Source organism: Onychostoma macrolepis, chromosome 07, assembly GCF_012432095.1.
Source record: "Onychostoma macrolepis isolate SWU-2019 chromosome 07, ASM1243209v1, whole genome shotgun sequence".
Lineage (NCBI taxonomy): Eukaryota > Metazoa > Chordata > Actinopteri > Cypriniformes > Cyprinidae > Onychostoma > Onychostoma macrolepis.
This window is the reverse complement of record NC_081161.1, coordinates 27,599,349-27,626,865: the sequence shown is the minus strand read 5'-3', so window position 1 is coordinate 27,626,865 and position 27,517 is coordinate 27,599,349. Positions and strand designations below refer to the sequence as shown.

The window sequence follows — 27,517 nt, the reverse complement described above, 5'->3', positions numbered from 1 at the left end:
TAAGGGATAGTTAATATTTATTTTGAGACATAGTGACAAAGTGCACAAAGCAAAATAGAAAATAATAAAAACAAAACATTACAAATATAAACAGATTGCATGTCATTTAAAAAAACTACAAAAAAATAAAATAAAATAAAATAAAAAGAGTACAAATGATTATTAATCAGTAATCTCATGATACTTGCTTGACATGAGTCCATCATGCAACACACCCTATACAGTCTTCAGGCAACCCGTGCCATGAATCTCTCGGTACCATGAGAAGAAAGAAACAAGACTAACAAAAATGATGTGCTTTGACAGTTGTTTGGTCTCTGTTTTTACACAATTATCATGTATAAAATGTGTCCTCTTATTACATGCAGAAGTTTTTATTGGATATTATTTACTACAAAATAAAACATGAATTAAGTCCTTAATCTTTGCATATCAATACTACAAAAATTTGTGCTTTTACATCCTGCCTGGATGAATTTATTCTGGGCAAATTAAAAAAAAAAAAAAAGGAGATACATCTCGCTGACACAACTGCCACATTTACATGTAACTGGGAAATGTCAGAAGTCCTTTTAAATCTGATGATATACATGTAGGCTATATTAAGGGGTAGGAGCTGCACTAAACCCTTTCATAATAAAAAAAATGAACAAAAGTATCACGTTATGACAAAACAACAAAAATTACGGTCTTTTCTGCCTATGTTTGGCATGCAGAGATGGTCCAGGCAGTGAAGGCCTCTCTGGTTAGCTAAGGACAGGTTATAATCTAATAGGCTCTGACTAACCAGGAGGGGCAGAATGGTAAATTTGAATGTTGTCATTTGGCAAGGTAACATTGGCCTTGTTTATCTAGTGATGTAGGTCATCACAGAGTGCCAGGGCTGAATGTTCTGCTGATGTTCAGCAACGTAGCCAGTCCTTTTTGATCTCCCCAACTTTGACAATTTTCAGAGTGCTGTCATCCATTTTGAAATAGTGGGAGTCTTTGAAGAAGTAGCTGTGACCTGAAAAAATATAAAAAAGTGTAAATAAAAAAAAAAAAGATTTTTTTTTTTAAGATCCATTGATGAATAGAAAGTTCAAAAGAACAGCCTATGTGTGAGATTTTTCTAACAATGTAATGGTATTTGCTCAAAATTTTTTTTCAAATAAAATAAAATAAAATAAATAATAATAATAATATTATATATATATATATATATATATATATATATATATATATATATATAAAATGTGAAATGAAAATATATATACACAGTGGTGTGAAAAGTGTTGGCCCCCTTCCTGATTTTTAAATTTTTTGCATGTTTGTCACACTTTAATGTTTCAGATCATCAAACAAATTTAAATACTAATCAAAAGATAACACAAGGAAACACAACATGCAGTTTTTAAATGAAGTTTTTTATTATGAAGGGAAAACAAAATCCAAACCCACATGGCCCTGTGTGAAAAAGTGCTTGCCCCCTCCTATTAAGTCATGAAAGAACTGTGATTAACCACATTATTTTAGAAAGCTGAGTTGAATTTCACTAGCCAAACCCAGGCCTGATTACTGCCAGACCTGTTGAATCAAGAAATCACTTAAATAGAACCTGTCTGACAAAGTGGAGCATGTTTAAAGAGCAACACATCATTCCGCGATCTTAAGAAATTCATAAACAGATGTGAAACAAAATAGTTAAGGAGAATGTCCGGCCATCAGTTTGTGACCTCAAGCTCAAGTGCACTTGGGTTATGCAGCAGGACAATGATTCCAAACACAGCAGCAAGTCCACCTCTGAATGTCTCAAGAAAAACAAAATTAAGGTTTTGGAGTGGCCAAATCAAAGTCTGGACTTAAATCCAATTGAAATGCTGTGGCATGACCTTAAACAGTCCATTCATGCTCGAAAAACCCTCCAATGTGGCTGAATTAAAACAATTCTGCAAAGAAGAGTGGGCTAAAATTCCTCCACAGCGCTGTAACAGACTCATTGCCAGTAATCGCAAACGCTTGATTGCAGTTGTTGCTGCTAAGGGTGGCACAACCAGTTATTAGGTTTAGGGGGCAAGCACTTTTTCACACAGGGCCATGTGGGTTTGGATTTTGTTTTCCCTTCATAATAAAAAAACTTCATTTAAAAACTGCATGTTGTGTTTACTTGTGTTATCTTTGATTAATATTTAAATTTGTTTGATGATCTGAAACATTAAAGTTCGACAAACATGCAAAAAAAATAAAAATCAGGAAGGGGGCCAACACCTTTTCACACCACTGTATACTATGTGAAAATTAATCAGGATAATAATAATTTAAAATGGGGGGAAATATCATTATGAAATAAATGTTTTTTTCTCAAATACACATTGGACACAATTATTGGCACCCCTAGAAATTCTTATAAGTAAAATATCTCTGAAGTATATTCCCATTCATATTCACAATTTTGAGCACTCCAGGGTTATTATGAACATGAAATTATCCAGCCATGGCTTCCTGTTTCACAGAAATATAAATAGGAGGGAAAACAATGCCCAAATTCCCTTAATCATCCATCACAATGAGAAAAACCAAAGAATATATTTCTGATGCGCAGCAAAAGATAATTAAGCTTCACAAATTAGTGAAGTGGCTTTAAGAAAAGAGCCAGAGCAGTGATCTTGTCAGGTGTTCTCTAACCTCATCAGGCATTATAGGAGAAAATTTAGAGCTGTTAAACTGGCAAATGGAGGTTTCAAAAAGTATTGAATAAAAGGGCGCCGTTAATTGTGGCCAATGTGTATTAGAGAAAAACATTTATTTCATGATGATATTTCCCCCCATTTTAAATTCTATCCAATGATAGGTTAGATTTTTGTGAATTTTTAAAATAAAAGATCAAAAGGATTAACAATGCAGATTAATTTTCACAGCCTTCTTTGATCATATTTACCAAGGGTGCAGATATTTTTGGCCATGACTGTATATATATATATATATATATATATATATATATATATATAAAATTTAATATATAATAAAATACAGTTTAATTTAAAATTTAATATCGTTTAGTTAACCAATGACTCCATTTATCCTTCAATCAGGGATCCATTTATCTTTCAAATGTTGGAGAGTGGGGTCTAATTCACAACCTAGACAAGCTGTTTTTACTTGCTCAGATCCAAACAGCCTAATTACAAACAGAGGAACCTTTTAGACTCCACACAGGCCTGCTCTATGAGGTGTGTACATGTGAGTGTATACCTGTATGAGTGTAAATGTGTGTTAGTGACAGCAGAGGAAAGAGTTAGGTGGTCGTAAAAGAATGTATGTAAAGTAAATTCCAGTAAATCTAAACAAAACTAGAACACCTTCCGTAAAACTGTTATATATCCTTAACCTCTCTCTTTTAAGCTTTTCTCTCATTTAGAGTTTTTATGTGCTCTTTAGACAGAGGCTGTTACTGGAAAAAATGCCTCATCTTGATCAGGGGGGAACCATATAGCCAGGGTTTTTTTTGTTGTTGTTGAAGGCCTAAAGCCAGCAGTAATTGGGTTGGAGTTAACTGCCAAGAATGCTCTACCAAGCTCCACTTTAGTCCAATACACACACACACACACACACACACACACACACACAGATGACTAAAATGCAAGTGGTTATTGAAGAAAATCAGTAATATATGTGAGATCTAACAGAATGCAGGTGAGAGAGTGGAAAGGAATAAGATGCAAAGTTAATCCAGGGTAGAGGTCAGGTTTTCTGCAGAGGAATACCACAGACAAAGCTAGATCTGAAGCCAAGCACTTGGCCATTAGTCTCTTACCATCACTATTAAGGCTGAGAGAAGCATCTAGGTCATCAGGGACAGCACTCCAAGAATCTGCAATAATTTTAGGGAAGCCTGGATCCATCTTTTTCTTGGCTTCATTGTATCTGAGAAGTAATGGAAAAAATTTTACATTATAAATCAACATATTTCTGCTTTTCCTTAACTTTAAAATTAACTGACACTTCTTCAGTAGGTGTGTAGTTTTAAAAGCATGTGTAAATTCCAGTAACTCTCATGTCTGAGACAATAAATAACAAAAATTACAGTGAGTTCATTTATATACAGTTTAGCCTCGTCTCTTATTATATCCAGTATAAATTGCCTATACTTTAGTGGAAAAACACAGGCTTCTCACGAACTTTGATATGGGGAATATTCAGTGTAACTGTATGAACATTATTGTAAGTCTGCTATAATTTATAAAAATAATTTCTACATTTGTGGAACTCTGAAAAAGAATTTCAGAATTCACAACTACCTACTTCTACTTCAGTTTCTTAAAGGGATCCCCGGGTATTAAGACATGTATAGCTTAATATAACGTACACGATGTCTCTTATTTAAATATGTAGTAAAAAAACAATGAAAATGTATGTTATTTAAAAAATCGACATCGTTTTTGGACTATTGGGGGCGCCATTATTTTATGTGCACAGTACATTCTGCGTTGATGATGTCAAATGGTTGCACTCAGTGAGCTACTGGCGCTTATTTCAATAGTCTTTGGTTTTTTACCGCAACACAACTCAGAATACACAACTCAGACAATAAAATACTGATACGATACCACATTGTGTGGCTTTTGGTTGTAATTTCCAGTCAAAGGGAAAAATGAGAAGCGATGTAAGACTTCACTGCTTTCCTAGCGATAAGAAGAGGAGAAAAGAACGGGAAGATGCCTGTGGAGGAGTAAAACTTCCTAAAGACCCGCTTCCTTTTTCTCTCCACTTTAGCCCTGATGCCTTTGAGTCTTTAAGTAGACCACAGCTACTGAAAAAGCTTATAAACGGCTGAGATAAGAAACGCTAGATGCCATCCTATGCTGACGCTAATCATGACGTGCGGCCGCTAGAGGAGTTTCTCAGCGCGGATTTCCCACGAGATCCGGGGCGTTTAGACTCCTTGTGATGAAAAATCGATGGTACAGCATTTGGTTTAAACCTGAACTTATATCCATCGCCACCTGTAAGCTCTTTCAGTAGCTGTTGTCATCATTTTATTTTCCTAGTAGTCTATTTCGAGTTGTGCTGTAGTAAAAATAGCAACAGGTAGCGCTAGTAGCTCACCGAGTGCAACCATTTTATGTAATCAGAATAATGGCGCCCCCCCCATAGTCCAAAATATGTATAAAACAATGTGATTTTTTAAAATAACATAAATCTTTAATGGTTTTTCTACTACATATTTAAGTAAGTGACATCATTTACGTTATATTAAGCCATACAAGTCTTAATACCCAGGGATCCCTTTAAGGAACACTTGTATTTTGCTCATTAATCACAGTGAACACACACTTTATAAAACCCACAAATGCTACGAGATATTAAAAGTAGATTACCTCCAGAACTTGCTTCCAGCAAATAAGTAAGTCTTTTTGCTCTTGTGGAAGGCGTAGGCAGCATCAATTGCATGCAAATCTGACGGAAGACCCATGCTGGAGATCTTCTTGGGATAGTCTCTCTCCAGAGTACTGGCAGAATATACCCACATCTCATCACCTAGAGAAACAATTAAAATATTTTAAATATAAATTGTGTTTGGAGGGGACACTCACACACACACACACACACACACACACACACACACACAAATGATATTTATAATATACAATATATACAGAAATTTACAAAAACTTGAATCCTGACATACACTTCCAGTGTTTCCTCTAGGATTTTTTCCAGTTGTGGTGGCAGGACTATTTTCCATGGACCACGCCCCCTCCCCACCCAAGAATCACGTGGACTCGTCGTTTTATTTTTAAACAAATTAAATTCTAAGTGCATAGTAAATAATAAAATAAGAACATTTAAATTAATGACAATAGCACAAACAAAAACAATAAGATACAAATTAAATTAACAGTCCTTTTAGCAGTATTTTTTTTTTTTTTTCAGTTAGGTCTAACTATAATATATAGGTACTGAATTACAACAGAAACTGAATAATCTATTCAACTGTAAAATAACACTGGATAGTCTTCACTGTATAAATAGACAGTAATTTACATTTACATTTATGCATTTAGCAGACGCTTTTATCCAAAGCGACTTACACTGCATTCAAGTAACAGTTTTTACATTTTATCAGCTCTTGCTTTCCCTGGGAATCGAACCCATGATCTTGGCGTTGATAGCGCCATGCTCTACTATTTGAGCTACAGGAAAGCAGACAGACAGTAATGACAGACAGCAGCAGGTTTATTTAGGCTGCTGTCTCTTTAAGACCTCATGCACGGCTCTAATATACTGTTACACAGGGCTCTATGCTTAATTTCTTTTTAGGAGTGCTTGTCCTCCTAATTTAAAAAATATATTAGGAGCACCCTCTGATCAATAATAAAAAATTAGCCTTCCTAATATGAGGCAGGGGTTAAAGCAAAAAAAAAAAAATTCTGGGGGTGGGGCGGGAAGTTTGGGATGGGGCAGCACATGCAAAGCATGCAATGACTGTGGCAACTTTTGAAAAGATATGTGGCAGTTAGTGCTTTCCTTATTCAAACTGATTTTTTTTTTTTTTTTCATGAATATATGGTTGGCCTGAAGAATGAAAGCTGTATCATACACATGGAAAATTATGAGCTATATCACTGCTTATCGACACTAGGGGTGTGCCAATACACTTAGCTCATGAGATGAGACAGAATACAGATACTTGATTCAGTAGAAAGAGACATTTTAATACTATTTTTAAGAAATTTTCAATGACAAAATATTTGTCTTTTAATTACAAAAAGTAAAACAATGCAGTTGTATTTAGAAATATTTTAACTAATCTAGGGCTGTAACTAATGATTATTTTGGTAATCAAGTAATCTACTGATTATTTTGACAATTGAGTAGCCTAATTGATATTTTTAGTAAAACAAATAGACCTAAGTGAAAACCAGGCTTTAGTATGACTATTTATATATAAACTAACGATGAGGCAATAATAATTGGCTCAAATAAAATACCAAAACCAAGTAATTACATGGTTTTATTGAACAACACTGTTAAAATACATAATGTAATATGCCTATACATAATATGAACATAACCAACTTAAGTACATTATGTATTATAACAAATACCTGCAGTACGGCCTGGTGACGTTTCACTTTACAGCGTGATTAAACAATGTTTAAATCCATTACATTTTAATATCTAGCCTCATGCATAAACTTTTATTTTGAAATCACGATGTACATGGCATATTTAGACATAGGTTGATGTATTCTCTTGTATAAAGGTTTATCAATTATTTACGTTACAAATCTAGTGAGATAAAGCACAGTGTTTTCCCAGATGAACGTTAATTCAAATTCACAGCATATACAGAGGAGTTTAGCCCCTTTCACACATACAGTCTTTAGTGATAAATTACCGGCAAGTTAGCATTAAGAGATCATGTGTGAACAGGACCTTTTCAAAAATCCCGGTAAATATGTTCTGGGAATCATATCGTTCTTATGAAGATGATATGATTACTCTGAGCTGTTTACAAAGCTCTGCTGCTTTTTAATTAGTTTTTCTATGTAAATATGTGCTAGATGGACATCTTTGACCATTACGCCCCGCAGCTTTTTGTCGCACTTCTCCATTCATCAGGGCTGCGATGCTCGTCTCGTGTTTATAAGAGTAAAACATTCTGATTGGCTGATAATGTTAGTTTGGTCGAGAGTGAAAGCTGTACTCCTCTCATACCATTAGGCGAACTCATGTCGAAAGTGATATCAACAAGTTTTTTTTTTTTTTTTTAAAATGTAGGATTATTTTTTCCGCAGCCAAACGCTGCACGCCGGAGATCCGGCACGGTGCCGGAGAACTTTAAGCCCTGATGAGGTGATATTTGACTCCTTAAAGTGAATTACAGGGGCATTTTCGTTTTGCCTTTGCAATGGCATTTTTCACATTTTATTAAAAGTATGTCATCTTTTATGTCAAATTAAAAAAATATATATATATTTTTGTAAGCTTTTTAAAATTTCTAATTAAAACAATATAATAAGTAGAGAACGACAAATAAGTTGGCAAGCATATGAAATTAGTATCAATAAAAAAACAAATTTGTACTACAGAGGTGGCAGTGGCACAGAAGAACACAAAAGTGACTTGTAGGTACATTTTCAGATGTTTAATGAGGCTCAGAGGTGGCATGAGTGCAATTAAATTAATAAATTAATGTTTTAAATATAACATTATGAATATAGAAATATTGGTAACATTTTACAATGAGGTGTCGTTTGTTAACATTAGTTAATGTATTAACTAACATGAACAAACAACAAACAATGCATTTATTACACTATTTATTAATCTTTGTTAATGTTAGTTAATGAAAATACAGTTGTTCACTGTTAGTTAATGTTAGTTCACAGAGCATTAACTAATGTTAACAAACACAACTTGTGATTTTAATAATGCATTAGTAAATGCTGAAATGAACATTATATAACTGAAATGATACGTTAACAATGATACTAAAACCGCCGGCAGATGCCAGATTTTATCACTGAATCATTCATTCAATTGATTCGTTTAAACGGCTGATTCATTCAGGAATGAAGCAAGTGACTCCCTTTATGAATTGGTAATCATGAATCACTGACTCACTTGATTCATTTAAACATGCACTTTCATTCATGAATGAAACGCCGCTGTGTTTGCTTTGAGATGTGCAGCGGCTGAGCTGTTACTTTATTTGGTACTATTTTCGTTGATGAAATGAAGCAAAATCAGGCAATAGAGTGAAACGCGTAGTTTCTATATGCGAGCTTCACCGTTCTAACCGTGCGCTGGCTCGTGGGTTCTTGGCTTTGTTACAAAAAGGACACTGACAGGGAGCTCGGCAGATCATAACACTTAATTTATTAAACATAAAGAGGAGAACATCATGAATTAGCCACATCTGATTACACAGTGCGCGTCGTCCTCTCTCTCTCTCTGCGCTCTCACAACTGCGTGCAGACCATTCTCTTCCGCGATTCTAATTGTGGGTCTCTGTTCTCGAGATATTACCTCTAGATCTTATTTATGTTATAGAACATTCATTTTAACCTTAAATTTCACTCCCTACAGAGTTATAGCCAGACAATGCAAGTCACTTAATATTAACAACTTGTTTTTTGACCTGTTGTATTATAGAATATTTGCAAACTCCCTTAATACTTATTAAAAGCTGACACTCTCCTTAGTTCATCGAGATCTGTGGGCTATAATGGTCTATAAGAGCGAGCGCGAATGAGTTCTCTTTCACTTTAAATGAGCAAGACTCAAAAGCACGTGCAAATGATACATTCCGTCATCTGTCATCGTGTTATAAGCGCAGAACCTGCGGGAATGAGTACTATAATGCGCAATACCCGCAATCCCGCGCCGATATTCAAATTCTGCTCTGTGTTCTCTGCCAATAACCCGACTGTGAATGATGTGAGCAGCATTACAACGATGTCACTGAGTGTCACGATTACGCTTGTAGCAAGGAACGAGGAAGCACAGAGATTCTTCAATATCCAATAACTTTAATTATACAATCACCAGGGAATCCAACACAGGAAGACAAGAATGACATAACAGCGGACGCTAGACTCAGGGAAACACAGGGCTTAAATAATAATTTATTTAAACATGGCTGGACAGAAATGAACCAATAATAACTAATAACAAGAAACTAACCAGATAAGGGCATGGAAACACTGGGAGCACATGGGAACAAGGCACAAGACTAACAGTATTCCCCCATCCCGAAAGGCGCGTCCCACGCTGTACAATATCCAATGGGGAAGGGGGGTGGTCGCTCTGGAGGCCTCAAGGGACAGGGACATGGAGACAGGACAGACGGCCTCCAAGGGGAGAGCAGGGAGCTTGGGCAGCCATGGCGGGTCAGGGGACTCAGGAGGCCATGGAGGTTTGGGGGACTCAGGAGGCCATGGTGGTGCAGGGAGAACAGGAGGCCATGGCGGAGCCTCGTCCCGGCCACTACAGCCGGGGCCATGCTGCCATACTACCAGCCCCCCTCACCCGAACGCGAACAGTGGCGGATGATAGACTTGATTTCATATCCAACGGGCTGGACAGAAGATTGTTTGGCAAACATGACTGACAAACAGCTGACAGACTTGACTGACGAACTGTCAGCGGGACTGACGGCGGGCTGGTTCTGACACGGGACCGGACACTTCCCAGACACCTGAAGATCCCTTCTCTCCAACTCAGTCCGGTGGTGTCTGGGAGGTCCATGGGGGTGATGGTACTCGAAGAAAGGGAGATCTCTGCGGGCTAGGGCGGCGAATCGTGCGGCTTCCATGCCACGGGGGAAAAAAAACAGGAAAAAACAAAAAACTTCTAAAAATGAAAAAAAAAAAACACGGGAGAAAAAGGCGCCGCTCGCTTTTTGTTTCGGTCCGCTGTTCTGTCAAGATTACGCTTGGAGCAAGGAACGAGGAAGCACGGAGACTCTTCAATATCCAATATATTTAATTATACAATCACCAGGTAATCCAACACAGGAAGACAAGAATGACATACACTGAACAAAATTATAAACGCAACACTTTTGTTTTTGCCCCCATTTTTCATGAGCTGAACTCAAAGATCTAAGACTTTTTCTATGTACACAAAAGGCCTATTTCTCTCAAGTATTGTTCACAAATCTGTCTAAATCTGTGTTAGTGAGCACTTCTCCTCTACCGAGATATGCCACACCTGTGAGGTGGATGGAGTATCAAGATGCTGATTAGACAACGTGATTATTGCACAGGTGTGCCTTAGGCTGGCCACAATAAAAGGCCACTCTAGAATGTGCAGTTTTATCACAGCACAATGCCACAGATGTCGCAAGTTTTGAGGGAGCGTGCAATTGGCATGCTGACTGCAGGAATGTCCACCAGAGCTGTTGCCCGTGAATTGAATGTTCATTTCTCTACCACAAGCCGTCTCCAAAGGAGTTTCAGAGAATTTGGCAGTACATCCAACTGGCCTCACAACCGCAGACCACATGTAACCACACCAGCCCAGGACCTCCACATCCAGCATCTTCACCTCCAAGATCGTCTGAGACCAGCCACCCGCACAGCTGCTGCAACAATCAGTTTTGCATCACCAAAGATAGCAGATGGCAGACAGCGTGTATGGCGTCGTGTGGGTGAATGGTTTGCTGATGTCAACGTTGTGGATCGAGTGGCCCATGGTGGAAGTGGGGTTATGGTATGGGCAGGCGTATGGTATGGACAACGAACACAGGTGCATTTTATTGATGGCCTTTTGAATGCACAGAGATACCGTGATGAGATCCTGAGGCCCATTGTTGTGCCATTCATCCACGACCATCACCTCATGTTGCAGCATGATAATGCACGGCCCCATGTTGCAAGGATCTGTACACAATTCCTGGAAGCTGAAAACATCCCAGTTCTTGCTTGGCCAGCATACTCAACGGACATGTCACCCATTGAGCATGTTTGGGATGCTCTGGATCGGCGTATAGGACAGCGTGTTCCAGTTCCTGCCAATATACAGCAACTTTGCACAGCCATTAAAGAGGAGTGGACAAACATTCCACAGGCCACAATCAACAACCTGATCAACTCTGAGATGTGTTGCACTGTGTGAGGCAAATGGTGGTCACACCAGATACTGACTGGTTTTCGGACCCCCCCCAATACAGTAAAACTGCACATTTTAGAGTGGCCTTTTATTGTGGCCAGCCTAAGGCACACCTGTGCAATAATCATGCTGTCTAATCAGCATCTTGATATGCCACACCTGTGGGGTGGATGGAGTATCTCGGTAAAGGAGAAGTGCTCACTAACACAGATTTAGACAGATTTGTGAACAATATTTGAGAGAAATAGGCCTTTTGTGTACATAGATAAAGGGTGAATCCCATTTCTCTGTCTTACCCCTTCCCCTACGTCTTACCCCTAGCCCTTGTCCCTCGAAACCGAGTGGTGGCGCTAGGGGTGGCTACCCCTATGAAATGAGACACCACTTGGTTACGGTTACGTCATCATACACTGTCGCTAGCTGGCTGCTACGTCACCAGAGCCGACAAGTGTTGATCACGAACTTTGGATCGTTTTACAAACTTGTTAAAACTGTAGACATGCATGGAGTCCATTCAAGGCTAGTCTGCGGGACTGTTGTGCAAATCAGCAATGTAACGTTAGCGTAGCAAACTAGCGATTTTTTAAAAACGTTTCAATTAAGAACATGGTGGCAAATATATATGTACAGGACTGTCTAGAGCACAAAACAAGACTGTCGTAATTTTTAAATAAATTATTTAAGCCGAAAATACTTGATTGTTGCCGGTTGCGCAGTGTGTTCTGGGTACCCCTCGGTTTCAAGTAAGCTCGCGAAAATGCTTGGTTTTAAGGGGTATCTACCCCTTCCCCTTAGCCCTACCCCTCGATCAAAACGAGAATTGGGATAGCCTTTCTCTCACGTGAACGCGCAAAACTAAGGGGAAGGGGTAAGGGGAAGGGGTAAGACAGAGAAATGGGATTCACCCAAAGTCTTCGATTTTTGAGTTCAGCTCATGAACAATGGGGGCAAAAACAAATGTGTTGCGTTTATAATTTTGTTCAATGTATAACAGAGGACGCTAGACACAGGGAAACACAGGGCTTAAATAATCATACTAAACAAGATAATTAAAGACACAAGGCTGGACAAAAATTAACCAATAATAACTAATAACAGGAAACTAACCAAATAAGGGCATGGAAACACTGGGAGCACTTGGGAACAAGGCACAAGACAAACACAAGACTGACACTGAGAAGCTGCAGCCGTGGCGGGGATGACTTTTGGTGTGGCGGCCCGCCACGGTAGAATGAATGTAGTGGAAACACTGACTTCCGTTCAAAGTTTTTTTTGTGCTCACTTATGAAAGTACTCACCACTGTTGCATTTTTACATTAAAATATGGCACAACTCTAATATTGTGAAATATTATAACAATTTAAAATAATTGTAATACATTTTAAAATATAATTTATTCCTGTAATGGCAAATCAGAATTTTCAGCAGCCATTACTCTAGTCTTCAGTGTCACATGATAATTTGGAAATTATTCTAATATGCTGATTTATTGCTCAAGAAACATTTTTTTAAAATTATTATTATTATCAATCAATGTTGAAAACAGTTGTGCTGCTTAATATTTTTGTGGAAACCATGATGCATTTTTCAGGATTCTTTAAGGAATAGAAATTCAAAAGAACAGCATACAATTAAAAAACATTTTTTGGGGGTAAAATTATAAAGGTATTTGTCACTTTTGATCAATTTAATGCATCCCCACTGAATATATGCATAAACAAACCAACAAACATACTGACCCCAAACTTTTGAATGGTGGTGTATGTTTCTCAGTAAGTAAATAAGTACATTTTAAACAAGAGACAGAAACATACCCACATAAAACCTTAAACTTCTTGAAAATGAAGAGAGAAAAAATTTAGGAAGATAGAGAGAAAGAGAGAGAGAGAGAAACAACTTGTTTATACAAATGGGAATTTAAGAGAGACACATAGACAGTTCTTAACAGGTCACTGAAGTCCACTGGCAAGCATTACACTATCCCATACAGGGTGCAAAACAGTGAAAATCAGTTACGAAATAATACTTTGTTACAGTACTTAAGTATTTTTTGGGAGTATGTACTTTACTTGAGTTGTTATATTTCAGCCAGCTTACTTTTACTCCACTACATTTCCTAATTAAAATGTATACTTTTACTCAGATACATTTCCCTGAAGCATATTCGTTACTTACTATAAAATAGTCAGAAGTCAGAAGAACACGGACTGCAGGAAAGCAGGTCTGACGAACAATTGCGGATAATTTCGTTTTTCCAGTTAAAGTCGGGGCTGGGGTGTGCGATATACAGTATATATTCTGCAACAGTATCGTAAGTGTTGTTGTAATGATATGAGAACTTACAGAGTGCACGCACATTGATTTACTAGTCTAATAAATCAATGTGTAAATCATTTTAGACATAATATTGCTTGTTTTTGCTCAATTTTGCCAATGGATATCCAAACAAAGATCACAGCACTGTTTTGCATCTCTGAGCAATGGACTGTGTTTTATTGAATGAATCAGCTTTTTGAACGAATCGGTTGAATAAATGATTCAGTGATTCACTCATTAATGCAGTCAAATGCATTGTTCCTGAATGAATCAGCCATTTGAATGAATCGGTTGAATCTCAATGACTCACTCATTAGCAGTCACATGCTGCCACCTTCTTGCGGTTTTAATTTCACATTTTGACAATTTTTTTCATGTTTTAAATCATTTAAAATATCTGCATTTAACGTTTTATGTTAAAAACAAAACATTATTTTCCATCTGTAACTGTGCAGGTTAAATGCATCCATGTCCTCTCTGAGATACTTTAAACTGTGTAGATAAACCTAAATGCTATTTTAGATGCAGATTCCAGAGATGTTTTCTTATGTTAGAATGAAAGACACCAAGTACCGGATCAAATGCTTCTTATTCTTACCCAAAAATACAAAATGGAAGAAGATAAAACTGAACACAATCTTGCTACCCAAGCCGTGTATGAACATTTATTATATATTTATTTGCTTCTTTTCTATTTTGCATTTACTTGTACTTTTACTTTCAATACTTAAGTACGTTTAAGATTAAATTTCACATACTTTAAGACTTTTACTCAAGTAATATTCTAAACGGTGACTTCAACTTCTACCAAAGTCATTTTCTGGTAAGATATCTGTACTTTTACTTAATTATGGCTTTCAGGTACTTTATACACCACTTGTAAAAATACAAGACAATAACCAAATGAGAAGTAAAATAAAGCAGTATCATTTAAGGTTAATTAAGGTCATTCAAGGTTTCACTAAGATTACCATCACTATCCTCTGTATTGTTAATAGCAAGAGACTTCACAGGGCAGTGCCATGACTTATTCATCACTGGATTCCACCTATACCAGGTCCCAAAAGCGTTTTTCCATTCTCAAGTCTGACATATATAAACCATAACCCATCTCTGTTTCTAATGCCAGAATGTAAAGAGTGTGGGTATTCAGAGATGGATTGTGGATAAACCATGTAAATGTGTGGATGTTAGATTTGGTAGGTTCTGTGCTAATTTAAATTGATAAAAATGTGTTCTGCAGCCTGTTAAGGATCAAATTCTATGATCAAGATTTATTCTTGGCATTTCATGTGTTTTTGTATATACTGCCATCAAACATTAGTGTCACACCCGGTTCTGTCTTTTACCTGCAAAGAAGACCGTCTTCTCCTCTAGAGGATTCTCATAAGCTGCGTCAATCTTCTCCGGAAGTTCACTCCAAAATGTAGCCACCAGCATGGGGCCTGTTGGCTTCCTCCTGACATCAGCAGTCCTGAAGAGGAATCTGTAACAGGAGGGGCTAGAGTTAGACAGGGCTTGTGCAAGTATAAAGAGAAAGAGTAAACGAGAGTGAGAAGGGAGAAAAAATAAACATGTACTCTCTTAAAAATAAAGGTGCTTCACGATGCCATAGAAAAACCTTTTTGTCTAAATGGTTCAATAAAGAACCTTTAACATCTAAAGAACCTTTCTGTTTCACAAAAGGTTCTTTGTGGCGAATAAGGTTCTTCAGATTATAAAAAGGTAAGCAAGAGATGTTTCTTTAAAGAACCTTAGACTGAATGACTGACTTTGTGGAGCCAAAAATGGTTCTTCTATGGCATTGCTTGAAGAACCTTTTGAAGCACCTTTATTTTTAAGAGTGCAAGATAGAAAGAGACAGCGTGTGCCGAACTCTAGCTACAATGAGGTGATTCACTGAGCAGATGTTTCTTATTATGGCTGAAGAATGAGTTAAGAGGCATTTGGACATGTCCAAACTTGCCTGCTGCCCCAGAATAAACCACAAAAACAATACCAACCACCCCGGACCTCTTTCCACTGACCTATTTTTTAAAAGGCCAAAACAGTTCATCATCAGAGAAGAAGACAGAGATCTCAGGACTTTCAAGTGATTACAGCTCACTGCAGTGAAGAAAAGCATCTGTGAGCAGCACACAGCCTCTGTCAGCAGTTATTTCACTTTATGATAAACTTCAGATCACAGCACCAAGTTAGAACCAAACTTTTATCAAACATTTTGCCCAAAAGTTCCACTTCTTCAGCTGAAAAGCTTATTTTTCTTCTTCAGCTTATTTTTTATTAGATTTTCAAAAGAACAACACACAAAAAAAAGTAAACAAGAGCCGAACAAAACCGAGATAATAAACAAATACTGTCAGCACTACCTACATAGAAGATGAATATTACATGATATAGTAATACCCTAGATATGAGTACTTCACAATTCTAAGGAGATACATCTTGCTACCCAATGAACCGGTCATAGATAGATTCTACAACTCTTTGCCAGGCCTGTACCGTTCTTGGTTTAGCTTTATTAAATCTAGCTAAAGCACATTCCATATTAACTATATGTTGCATATTCAATAACCACAGTCTTGAGATGTCTGCCTTAGTGTCCCACCAAAGTGCGATTATTGTTTTCTTTGCTGCAGTGAAACTTGGAAAAAAAAGAGTCCTTTTGTCCATTGTGCCAAGGTTCAAAGAAGAGTCATCATTCAGCAAGCACAAGCAAGGATCCGGAGTGATCTTACAGTTAATCAGTTCTTCTAAGTCCTGACAAACTTGAGTCCAAAAACGACTGATTACTGAACATTCCCACAACATATGATACATTGTACCAACTACAGATTTTTGACCTATAGTGCAGTTAGGATCAGATTTTAATCCCACTCTGTATCATCTATATGGCGTTACACAAGCTCTATGGATGGTTTTAAAATGAATAAGTTGGTGACTCCAATTTCGAGATGTTTCACTATTTGTAAGCCAATCAGGACGAAGTCCAGCCTGTTCTAAATCCTTTTCCCACACTACCTCAATTGACAAAGGTTTACACTGTGTTTTTAAAAGAGAGCTATAAATATTTGAAACCAGGCCTCTAGACTCTTTTGCAGGATCAAACAATCCTGCCATTGGGTGCGAAGGTAGTGATGTGTTCCATGGAACTCCGTAAGCCTTCATGGCTGATCTCAATCTCAAATAAAGAAAAAAAAGAGACGTGTATGTCAAAGAAAGTCTGTAAATTATGGGGGTGTTCATGAAATTCATGAAATTTAGGAACCGTTTCAAACATTTTCTCTGCTTTTTTCCATACTGCCAAACAATTAGCAAGTATAGTGCCAAATTTAACTTTAAGTTTCTTGCCTTTTAAATCTGTATATGGAAGATCTTGAAGCCTATTAGGCTATACCAATGCGGTCTCTATAGATTTCCAAGGCACCTTACAATTCTCGTCCATCCAGACCCTCAAAGCTCTTAGTTGAAATGCCCAGCTGAAAACACTTCAAAACATCCCTGTCTTCTCTGTCTATGCAATTAAACATGTAAGAACAGAACACTCCTGTAGTTAAAACACTACTTGAGTTCAGTTCTTATTTGCAGCTATCTTAGTAATGAAAAGATATGAGACAGAAGAGGAATTCATTTCACCAAATGCCTTATAAATCTGAGCCAAAGATTAGATAAAATAAAGACTTTCTGGTGCAGCTGAATAAACAAAACATTAGTGAACCTTTTGGGGGTGCGCTCTCTGGCCTTACTCTCTTCTTCTCTCTTTTTCTCTGTGAAATGGCTTAAACAGCTGTCGCATTTATCCAGCTGGTGAATATCTGAGATCTCAAGTCATTTTGCCCACACAGTAAAGTGAGACTTGCAGCTCCAGGGATTCTCAGATTCACAGAATTACGCTGTAATTTGATCATAACTCTATAATAATGACATTTCCACTGCTGAACCATTTGACTCCTTTCCTGCACAGGCAAATAATAATCATCAGCGAAAATATGGAAAGAGGTTCAGACACTTGGAGAAGATTGATTTATAAGTTGACCTACCATAGGCAGAAATCACCAGACATCCCATGATGCAACAAAATATCAATAATTTGATTGCATACTGTAGCGTGATTGAGACTTTTACTGTTTTATAAGCATTTTTGTTATAAATAATAATTTTAAGACTTATTTTAAGCAAACAAACAAACAAAACAACAAACAAACAAACAAATAAATAGTTTTGGATAAAAACATTGATAAAATGTAAACATTGTGTGATTATGTAATGTGGGGTTTGGGTTTTGTTTTTCATGTATTTTATTTTGTAATTTGATTCATGCTGTTAGTGTCATGCTTCCCTTGCCCTCTTGTATTCCTGCTGTTGGTTCCTCTGTTCATTGTGTCATGTTCTGACTGGTTGTCCAGGTCGTGTGTCTTGTTTCTGTTACGTGTATGTTTCTGTTTAGTTCCGTTCTGCCCTTATTTGGTAGTCCCTGTTCTCATTAGTTATTTATCATTCATTCTTATCACCTGTCTTGTATCATTCATCTTGTTTGCTCATTAGTTTGCCTGTCTTTATAAGCCTTCTGTTTCTGTTCAGTCTTTGTCTCTTATTAATGTTTTTCAATGGAAATTGTGTGTTGATGTTTATTAAAAGACTCCTTTTCGTCTACTCCTTCGTCGTGCGCTGATTGCTACAACCACGTCCCGTGAAAGTTTCCCATTGGTTGGTTCTTGTCATGTGATCCTCTTTGCTTGCTTCAAGTAGGCCATTTGTTGCCTTGTCTCCTGTCATGAATTGATGTTGTAACCTGCTGTCGGTGAGTCTAGTTTGTTCATGTCAAGTCAAGTCTCGGATTATGTTTGTATTTTGGATCACGTTTGTAAATAAACTGCACTTGGGTTCATCACTACACTCGCCTTCAGTGGACTGAATCGTTACAGAATACGTGACCAGTACCATGAACCCAGCAGTTTCCCTCCTTGGACTGTGTTAAGGCGACCGCTCCATTGAGGAATTTGTGGAGGACTTTTGTGGACTGTGCCATTTAGTAGACTTTAATGATGTGGCACTTGGAAAGACATTTTCCGTTTTGGCCTCAAAAAGGAAATATCTCAGTTAATGCCACGTCACACTCCTCACTGGACTCTGGATAAATATATTGATTTTGCACTCCGTTTAAGTGGTTCTTCGTTTACTGTGGGGATTGTGGATGAGGAACGCCACTATCCTACAGTACCCACCATGTCATGTCTGCTACTCCAAGGCCTACTCATGTCATGCCTGCTACTCCAGGACCTGCTCACATCATGCCAGTTAAGTCAAAGTTTACTCATGTCATGTCTACAAGTAAAAGCCTGATCACATCATGTCTGCCAAGCCAGAGTCTGCTACTCCAGGGCCTGCTCACGTCATGCCGGCCACTCAAGAGATTCTTCACAACATGGCCGCCATTCAAGAGATTCATTGCAGATGGCTGCCACTCTCGTCACATCTCAGCTGATCTTTCAGAGTCTCGTCACATCTCAGCTGATCGTCCAGAGCCTCGTCACGTCACAGCTATGATTCCAGAGCCTCGTGACGACATGGCCACCATTCCAGAGTCTGCTCACGACAAGCCGTCACGCCTGATTCCCTGACCAAGATGGTCGCCACGCCTGATTCCTCAGCCAAGATGGCTGCCATGCCTGAGCCTTGGCACGCCACGACCATCACGTCAGAGCCTCGTCATGCCACGGCTGCCAAGCAAGTTTCCCCGAAGGATTTTTTTTTAGGAGGGGGCTATAGTACCCAAGCTCCTGCGGATGCGGGCCAGGACTGATTGCCAGTGTGATGGACCCACCACTGATGTCGGTGCGAGCAGCTGGCATCCCCAGGGCCTCAACACTGGCTGTCACAGAGACTGTTCCCCTGACCTCAGTGCTTCCGGTTATGGCGGTCGCCATTTTGAGCGTGTGGGCTACACACTGCGCTCCAGAGGCCTCTCCTGTCCATGAATTTGCTCTTGAGGCCTCTTCTGTCCACGAGTCTGCCTCAGAGGCCTCTCCTGACCATGAATCCACTCCAGTGCCTCCAGAGGTGGCGAACCTCTAGAGGAGGCGGCGGCTTCTGTTTGCTGTTGCTGTTTATGAACTCTGCGCCTTCCATGTCACAGCCACGGAGGCCGTTTATGAACTCACGGTCTCTCCTGTCACGGCCACGGAGGCTGTTAATGAACTCATTGACTGCCTTGTCACGGCCACGGAGGCCATTCATGAACTCACAGTCTGTCCTGTCATGGCCAAGGAGGCTGTCCATGAACTCCTAGTCTGTCCAGCTACAGCCATGGAGGCTGTCCATGAACTCTTTGCCTGTCCTGTCACTGCCAAGGGGTCCACCCATGAACTCTCTCCTTGTCCTGTTACGGCAGTAGAGGCCGTTGTTAACCTCTCTATGCTCTGTGTTCCAGTCCCGCCTGATCCGCCGTGGTGGCTCCCTGCTCTGCCTGCTCCGCCATGGCTCGATGCTCCTCTGGATCTGACATGGCGGACTTCTACTCCACGGGTTCACTGTCTGCCTCTGTTCCATGGCCCAGGTCCGCCATCGTTCCACAGTCTGCTTTTCCTACATGGTCCAGGACCTCCACTGTTTCACAGTCTGTCACTGCTCCATGGCCCTGGCCCTCTACTGCTCCACAGTCCCGATCTGCTCCACCACCCTCCTGGACTTTTTGGGTTTTGTTTGGGTTTAGGTTTTCATGTCTTTTATTTTGTAATTTGATTCATGCTGTTAGTGTCATGCTTCCCTTGCCCTCTTGTATTCATGCTATTGGTTCCTCTGTTCATTGCGTCATGTTCTGATTGGTTGTCCAGGTTATGTGTCTTGTTTCCCATTGGTTGGTTCTTGTCATGTGATCCTCTTTGTTTGCATCTAGTAGGCCATTTGTTGCCTTGTCTCTTGTCGTGTATTGATGTTGTAACCTGCTGTCGGTGAGTCTAGTTTGTCCATGCCAAGTCAAGTCTGTTCAAGTCAAGTCAAGTCAATTCTCGGATTATGTTTGTATATTAGATCACGTCTGTAAATAAACTGCACTTGGGTTACAGATGATGGGGGGAAAAATTAGAATATTACATTTCCCCTCATTTTCCTCCATCATGGAGAAAAAGGACTGTAAGGATAATGGAAATGACAGGCTTTATTTTTGATTTATGGAATCAACATGATCTGGATACTTTAGATCAGTAATTCGGGATCTTGCTTAGAGGGTATAAGAGTCCTATACAGACATACACTCATGCCCAGCATACACTCTTTTCAGTGTGTGTGGCCCTGTGATGATCTCTGTAACCGCATAGCAGTCAGCTTTAAAACCGGAGGTGTGTGTAGAATAGTGGCTGGCTCTTTTTCATTCCAGAGCTCCTGCTCCATGAGCGTGTTGGTGAAAACCAATGACAGCACTCTTTATACTCCCCATATATTTGTTTTGGACAACCCTCCAAAATGTTAACATTTATGATATTTACTGTACCTCTGATTATGCAAGTAATAAGTGTGGAGCATGAATGGGATTTCAAAACTGAAAAACAAATTAGCAAAATGGTAATTGATATTTAAATGGACGCAATGCATGTGTGTTGATTTATTTAGGTTGTTTCTCAGTCACCCACATAACGAGGTAACTCGAGCAACTTCAATACTGTGCCAGAGGTACTCTGAATGGTACTCTAAGAGAGATTCTTGAATAATTGTTTTAAGGTAAATTTGTTCCAATACTGGTTAGGGGTTGATTTTAGGATACAAATAGTTGTTTCCAAATTTTAAGTCTACTATAGAACAACACTTTAAAAACAAGTACTAATGTCTATAGTCAGCGATTTGTAAATTGTTTACTTTCTCATGACCATTTGCTACATTAAAGCAGTCAGCGAATTTAGTCTCCCACTAAATCATCCTAGCAAAATTCAGCCAGACAAAAACAATGTACTCAAAGGAATAAAAATGCCCCTGATATGGTAATGTCTGTGTTGAGGTATTTTGATTTTGGGATGTGGGATCAGATTTGGACTTTCCCTTCTCTACTCACTCTCGCCACCACTTACTTTGTTTGAATTAATTTGAATTCTGGACTAACAATGTGGCTAAAGCATCAGCATGATTCTTCTCCTGTTTAAATCGTCATCCTGTTATTCCAACCACTATAAAGCCATAACTCCCATTCATAATGATTTCAAAAAGATATGCTGAAGTTTTTTTTAATAGGCAGATAAACTGGGTCATGAAGTTTTCCCCAGATGGCCATGGGGCCATTTCCTGTGCATGCAAGCAGAAAGATTTTGAAACCACTGCAAACAGATGAATTGAGTATTCCCTGCCAGCAAGCGCTAAAATGAAATAACTGCTACCCACAGTTGCATGTGCCTGGTATCATGGTGCTCTATTCAACCGGTCAAATTATTGCATAGCTGTTTTGTGGACAAAAAGCCAAAAGTAAGCAATACTATGATCCTGCCTGAATATACCCTGTTATTTTCAATTCACCTTGGGAATAAGGTTAACATTCAGGCCTTTCTGTGAATTGGGTGTCCTTAGTTACCTGTCCTTAAAGAAGAAGATCTCTCCTCTGATCTGGGCTACAGCATCAAATATGATGTTTTCATTGCATACATCCATCGGCGTGACCGGTGGGAGATCAGTGGGCAATGGTTTGTCCGTAGGTACACCTGCACAGAGAAAAGTGTTAAGAGGAATAAAGAAGAGAAAAATTATTATAATCATCACAACATCGGTATAAACAATTATAGTGAATATAATAAATCTGATAAATTCAATTCTGTCTTCAACACTTCACACTCACCATAGAGCTCCTGGATGCCTTTAACATCATCATCAGACAACCTCAAAATTTTGGTGAATGTGTAGATGGGTGCCATGAGAGCTCCAGGGTCCTCAGAGTGCTCCAAACCCAGGGCATGGCCAAACTCATGGGCCGCCACCAGGAACAGACTGTAGCCTGAGAAAAAGACAGAGGCCAATTTATTAATCTTACTATAATTGCATAACAAGTATAACATCACAACAAGAAAGACAGACAGAAAGTGGAAAAAGTCATTTTTTTAATGACATCAAAACAACAAAATATTTTTTGCATGCTACAAATTATATTGAAATATTGATACAAAATATCTCTATGCCACCTTGGTCAGGACAGAAGCCCCACTTGCGGTCGTCATCAAAGCTTTTGGTGACAGCACACCACATCTTCCCATCACTGCGTCCTGACGTGGTGCAAGAGTCGTAAGAGTTGCCCAGAAATTTAAAGGGGAAGACGCAGGGTGCACCTTCCGAATTTCCCCCGACCGTTGACATGGCTGTGTCATTTAAACAAATACCAAAAGCTTTAGAGGTTGATAATGACAAAATTGGTGTTATAAAAGCATAGAGAGTTTAAAAAGTATGACTTACAGCATTCTAAACATGAAAAAGGGCCAGCTTAGAACAACAATAACAAAAATGCTTAACAACTAAAATACCAAAGGAAGCAAAAGAAGCAGTGATATGGAAACAGTTACGATTAAGTGTGTGTATCTGTTTTTCAAATATGATGTCACAAGCTATAACACAAGCTGTAGTTAGTGGTAAACCCACATATTAGAGCATGGCATTTGAACCTAAAGAAAAACTACAGGAGCTAAGAGAAGCATCAGGGAGGAGTCCTTCTCAATTACACAGACTCAACAGACTGAATCACACTGACTAGATAGACTCAAAATGAAGGACACACCAGTTTCATGGCATAAACAGAGCTGTGTTTTGTTAAAGTTCAGCTCAAGTATGGGACTGTGGTCCAAAGCTCCAATTTAAAGTGATGGCTTGCACCATACTGGACTTGTTTTTGTGATTCTTTTATTCTGCGGGCGCACACACACACACACACACACACACACACACACACACACAAATAGGAAGAGAGGGCTGCATTCCCAGGGAATTACAACCAGATGAGGAGTTATGTGCTCCTGACTTGCTTATGCCAGATCAGTAACAGAATGGAAAAGATCTCGTAATAAAGAAAAAAAAAAAAAAAACTTTTACAGGCTGCTGGAAACTGAGGCGTGAATGGAGAGTGGAGTGAATGGAGAACTGCTTTAAAGACTGACTGACCTTAAAAACCAATTGCATAGACAGATACATTACTGATTTAAAGTCATTGTAACAACTCCCGACAATTAGCTTTGTTATTGCTTGTGAATGGTAAAATGTCTTGAGCAACATCTAAACATTTGTTGTTTTACATGTGCTTTTTTCTTGCCACTTCCACCTTTGGCTTGCTTATAGCAAGGTTTGTAAAGCACTATTCTGTAACATGTTTTTAAGAGTAACGGGCATTTCCTCCGAGGAAGCAAGGGAGGCAGTGTCTCCTCTCCTCAAAATTGGATGAGAAAATAATCGATGTTACAAAAATAAAACAGCGCAAATATGACTAAATATAATATTAAAAGTCTAAAACTCACTCGTTTTTATAAAGTAACACTGTCCAACAGCAACACCCGCAGGTAAAGTTACAGCGGAGGCTTGTCTCCCTTCAGTCCATTGACTTTCTACAGAGACCCCTTAGCGTGCTGTGACTTTTCTGGAGGCTCATTGAGATGATTGGGGGAAAGTCACGTGAGGAGGCAATGCCTCCATCGCGCTATAATTGGACATGATCGGTTAAGATTGGAAGTGATTGGTTCTTGCAATAACTCCCGCATCTTGTTTTTGTGCGAGCTCTCGGTCTGAATGAAGAAAATTATGGTGTTATTGACTAATTATAAGTAAGTAAGTAAGCAAATGTTTGTAACGATGACCCGGAAATAAGTTGACTATTAAAAAGAACAGCTGAACATCAGTTCACAAATAAAAAGTATCTATTTACAAATGGAAATAGGCCGCCTTGTTGGCAGAGGTTATTTACACTAACTCCGCCCACCAACGTGTGATTACAAAGAATTACAGAAGACTATCTTTCAATAATAGCTCCAGTGGCGCAGAAGGTGAATCCGCGTTTTGCTGAACATTTTTTCCCCCTACATTCTCAAATCAGATATCACGACGGAAGGGCATGTATTTTCAATAATAATGAAGGAATATTCTAAAAGTTGAACTTAAAGTATCGGATAGGGTTAGAGTAGGTGTAGGGAGGGATTTAATGTCCCAATAAGGTGTTTAATAATTTGCAATCAAATTATAATTTACACTCAATGTTATTATTGTATACTGTTTTATAATGTACTACAATAGGGAGGTGCAGATAATTGCCACTATTTGCAATAAGTAATATAAATAAAACGTAAATAAAAAATCCTGCTAGGTGTAAATAGAATCTATAGCTATTTGCACTTAGTGTAAAAGTGTAACAGGGACATGAATTTCATATATATGTGTGTGTGTGTGTGTGTGTGTGTACACACACACAAACACACACACACACACACACACACACACATACACACATATATATATATATATATATACTGTATATCAACTGCCTCATTTTTAAAACACCATCCTGATTTTTCAGGATTCTTTGATTAATATAAAGTTCAAAATAATATCTGATTATTTATTTATTTTTTTACTTTTTTGTAACAAATTGCTTTTGATCAATTTAATGCATGCTTAATGAAGTATTAATTTCTTACAGACAATCATCTGAATTACTAACCAAACATTTGAATGGTAGTATAATTTATACTTAGTTTTGGTTTTCAAAGAAATCTAAATAAACTGGATTGAGGACTGGATTGAGACTTATTACAATTTATAGACTGACCTGTCTCAGGACAGAATCCATAAGTCTTGTCACGGTCATAATCTTCGGTAGTGGCACACCAACGGTACCCATCATCCCGGCCTGAGGTGGTGCAACTATCATATTTTTCCCCCTGAAATGTGAAGGGGAACTTACAAGGAGCTCCATCTGCATTTCCACTCAATGTGAACAGGACTGCAACACAGGAAGGAACACAACTCAGTGAGTCAGTGATTATGACAGTCATGATGTGTCACACACATTTCTTCCCCAAATGAAGTCCGAGACTTTGCACCACTTTGGATGACAACAGTGTCATATTTTACTCTAAAACTTGGCAAAAAGGGTACTCACGCTCATGAGGACAGAAGCCATACTTTCCATCTTCATCAAAGTTGTATGTGGTAGAGCACCATAGGAACCCATCATCTCGACCCTGAGAGGTGCAGCTGGTGTATTCTTTACCCATGAACAAGAATGGAAACTTACAAAACTCCCCTTCTGCATTGCCATACTTCACCTTTACCACTAAATCAAGAGGGAGATAGAGAAAGAAATCACTGTATCACATTTGATAAACAATTGTGAAATCGTAAAATTTAAATTGTTAAAACAAAACAAAACTGGTATTTGAATTTAAAGAGGTAACAAGTTACCAGAAGCAAGACAACTAATATACCTTGTCCCTCTCCCAATGTCCACAGCTCATCATCATCAAAGTGAGAGTCTCCTCCAATACCAGGTCCAGGAGCAAATGCATGAGCCAGAAGACCATCCTTCCCATCAAATGGGTAACCATCACCATGTTCTATAACAAATAGAACACATTTAACTCAAATATTTGTTTTAATCCAACATACCAGGGTTCGTGTTTTGGGTAGGTAATCGCATAGTTTTAACATAGGTCTCAAGTACAGTTTCATCTTCTTTAGATTTTGTCCACAATTTTTAATCTACAGCATGCTCAGGAAAGATTTACACTGTGACAATACTGTATTTTTTTTGTAATTGCCTTGTGAACTCATGATGGTATTTCCAAAGACCACAATGAAAATCAATCTCTGGTGCAGGAAGCTTTATACTAAGGATTTTCCGGAGTGACTGTGGTTAGTATGTGACTTAGTAGTAGGGAAAAAAATGAATCTGAGGTTTGTACATTTACATCACAGTAGTTCAGAAACTTACATAGAAACATATTTTATAGAAAGACATAGACAAAAGATTTTCTTGAATACCATTTCGGCCGAAGTTAATCATGATGTCAGCTTCTCCATCCATGATCCTGTTGAATTTCAGAGGTGTGACATCACTCCAGACTTTAAATGCACGAAAGAAAGCATCATCAACTGTTTCTTCATCCAGATCTGGGGTGTGCCCTAAGATCCTGCAGAAGAAGAAAACAATATTGCCTTCCTTTTTATTTATAATTTCCAGTTGATTATTCCATTTGTTCTAGAAAATGAAATACGGAAATATACAGTAGAAGATACAATTGTTTTTTTCCTATTTATGTAATATTTGTTTATCTCTATGTTACTCATTTATGAAATTATTTGTTATATTGTTATAGTAAATAAGTGGGTACTGCATTTGCTTTTTCTCATGTCTTTGAGTGGCTCAAGATTGCATATGCTTATAAGGTCAGACAAAAAGTTCCACAATGGCATCGTCAAACTCAAGTATCATATATGCAGTAGACCTTTGGATGCTTCCTATGCTTTTCCCCTGCCAATGGTTTGCCACCAACTCTTTTTTGGATCACAAAGAGACATTGGGATGTCCAAGCTCCCAGCTCAGTCCAATCATCATCAAGCTATTACAGATCACTCACACACAGCGATCAGAGGA

At 38.5% G+C, this 27,517-nt stretch overlaps 1 protein-coding gene and 1 non-coding gene across 2 annotated transcripts in view; both read right to left on the bottom strand.

Annotated features, from left to right (window-relative positions):
- Positions 1-27,517, bottom strand: part of mmp2 (matrix metallopeptidase 2) — a 31,473-nt gene continuing 3,956 nt past the window's right edge. Inside the window, exons 3-13 of the mRNA XM_058782998.1 lie at positions 26,905-27,053; positions 26,349-26,477; positions 26,024-26,197; positions 25,691-25,864; positions 23,073-23,246; positions 22,733-22,888; positions 22,472-22,598; positions 15,267-15,403; positions 5,358-5,517; positions 3,794-3,903; positions 1-1,006 (exon numbers count right to left, since the gene is read on the bottom strand). Coding sequence (XP_058638981.1) covers positions 903-1,006; positions 3,794-3,903; positions 5,358-5,517; positions 15,267-15,403; positions 22,472-22,598; positions 22,733-22,888; positions 23,073-23,246; positions 25,691-25,864; positions 26,024-26,197; positions 26,349-26,477; positions 26,905-27,053 — 1,594 coding nt within the window. The 3' untranslated portion in view covers positions 1-902. The remainder of the gene's footprint in view (positions 1,007-3,793; positions 3,904-5,357; positions 5,518-15,266; positions 15,404-22,471; positions 22,599-22,732; positions 22,889-23,072; positions 23,247-25,690; positions 25,865-26,023; positions 26,198-26,348; positions 26,478-26,904; positions 27,054-27,517) is intronic.
- trnad-auc (transfer RNA aspartic acid (anticodon AUC)) lies at positions 6,111-6,185 on the bottom strand. Its single transcript has one exon. It is a non-coding gene; the product is annotated as a tRNA-Asp (tRNA).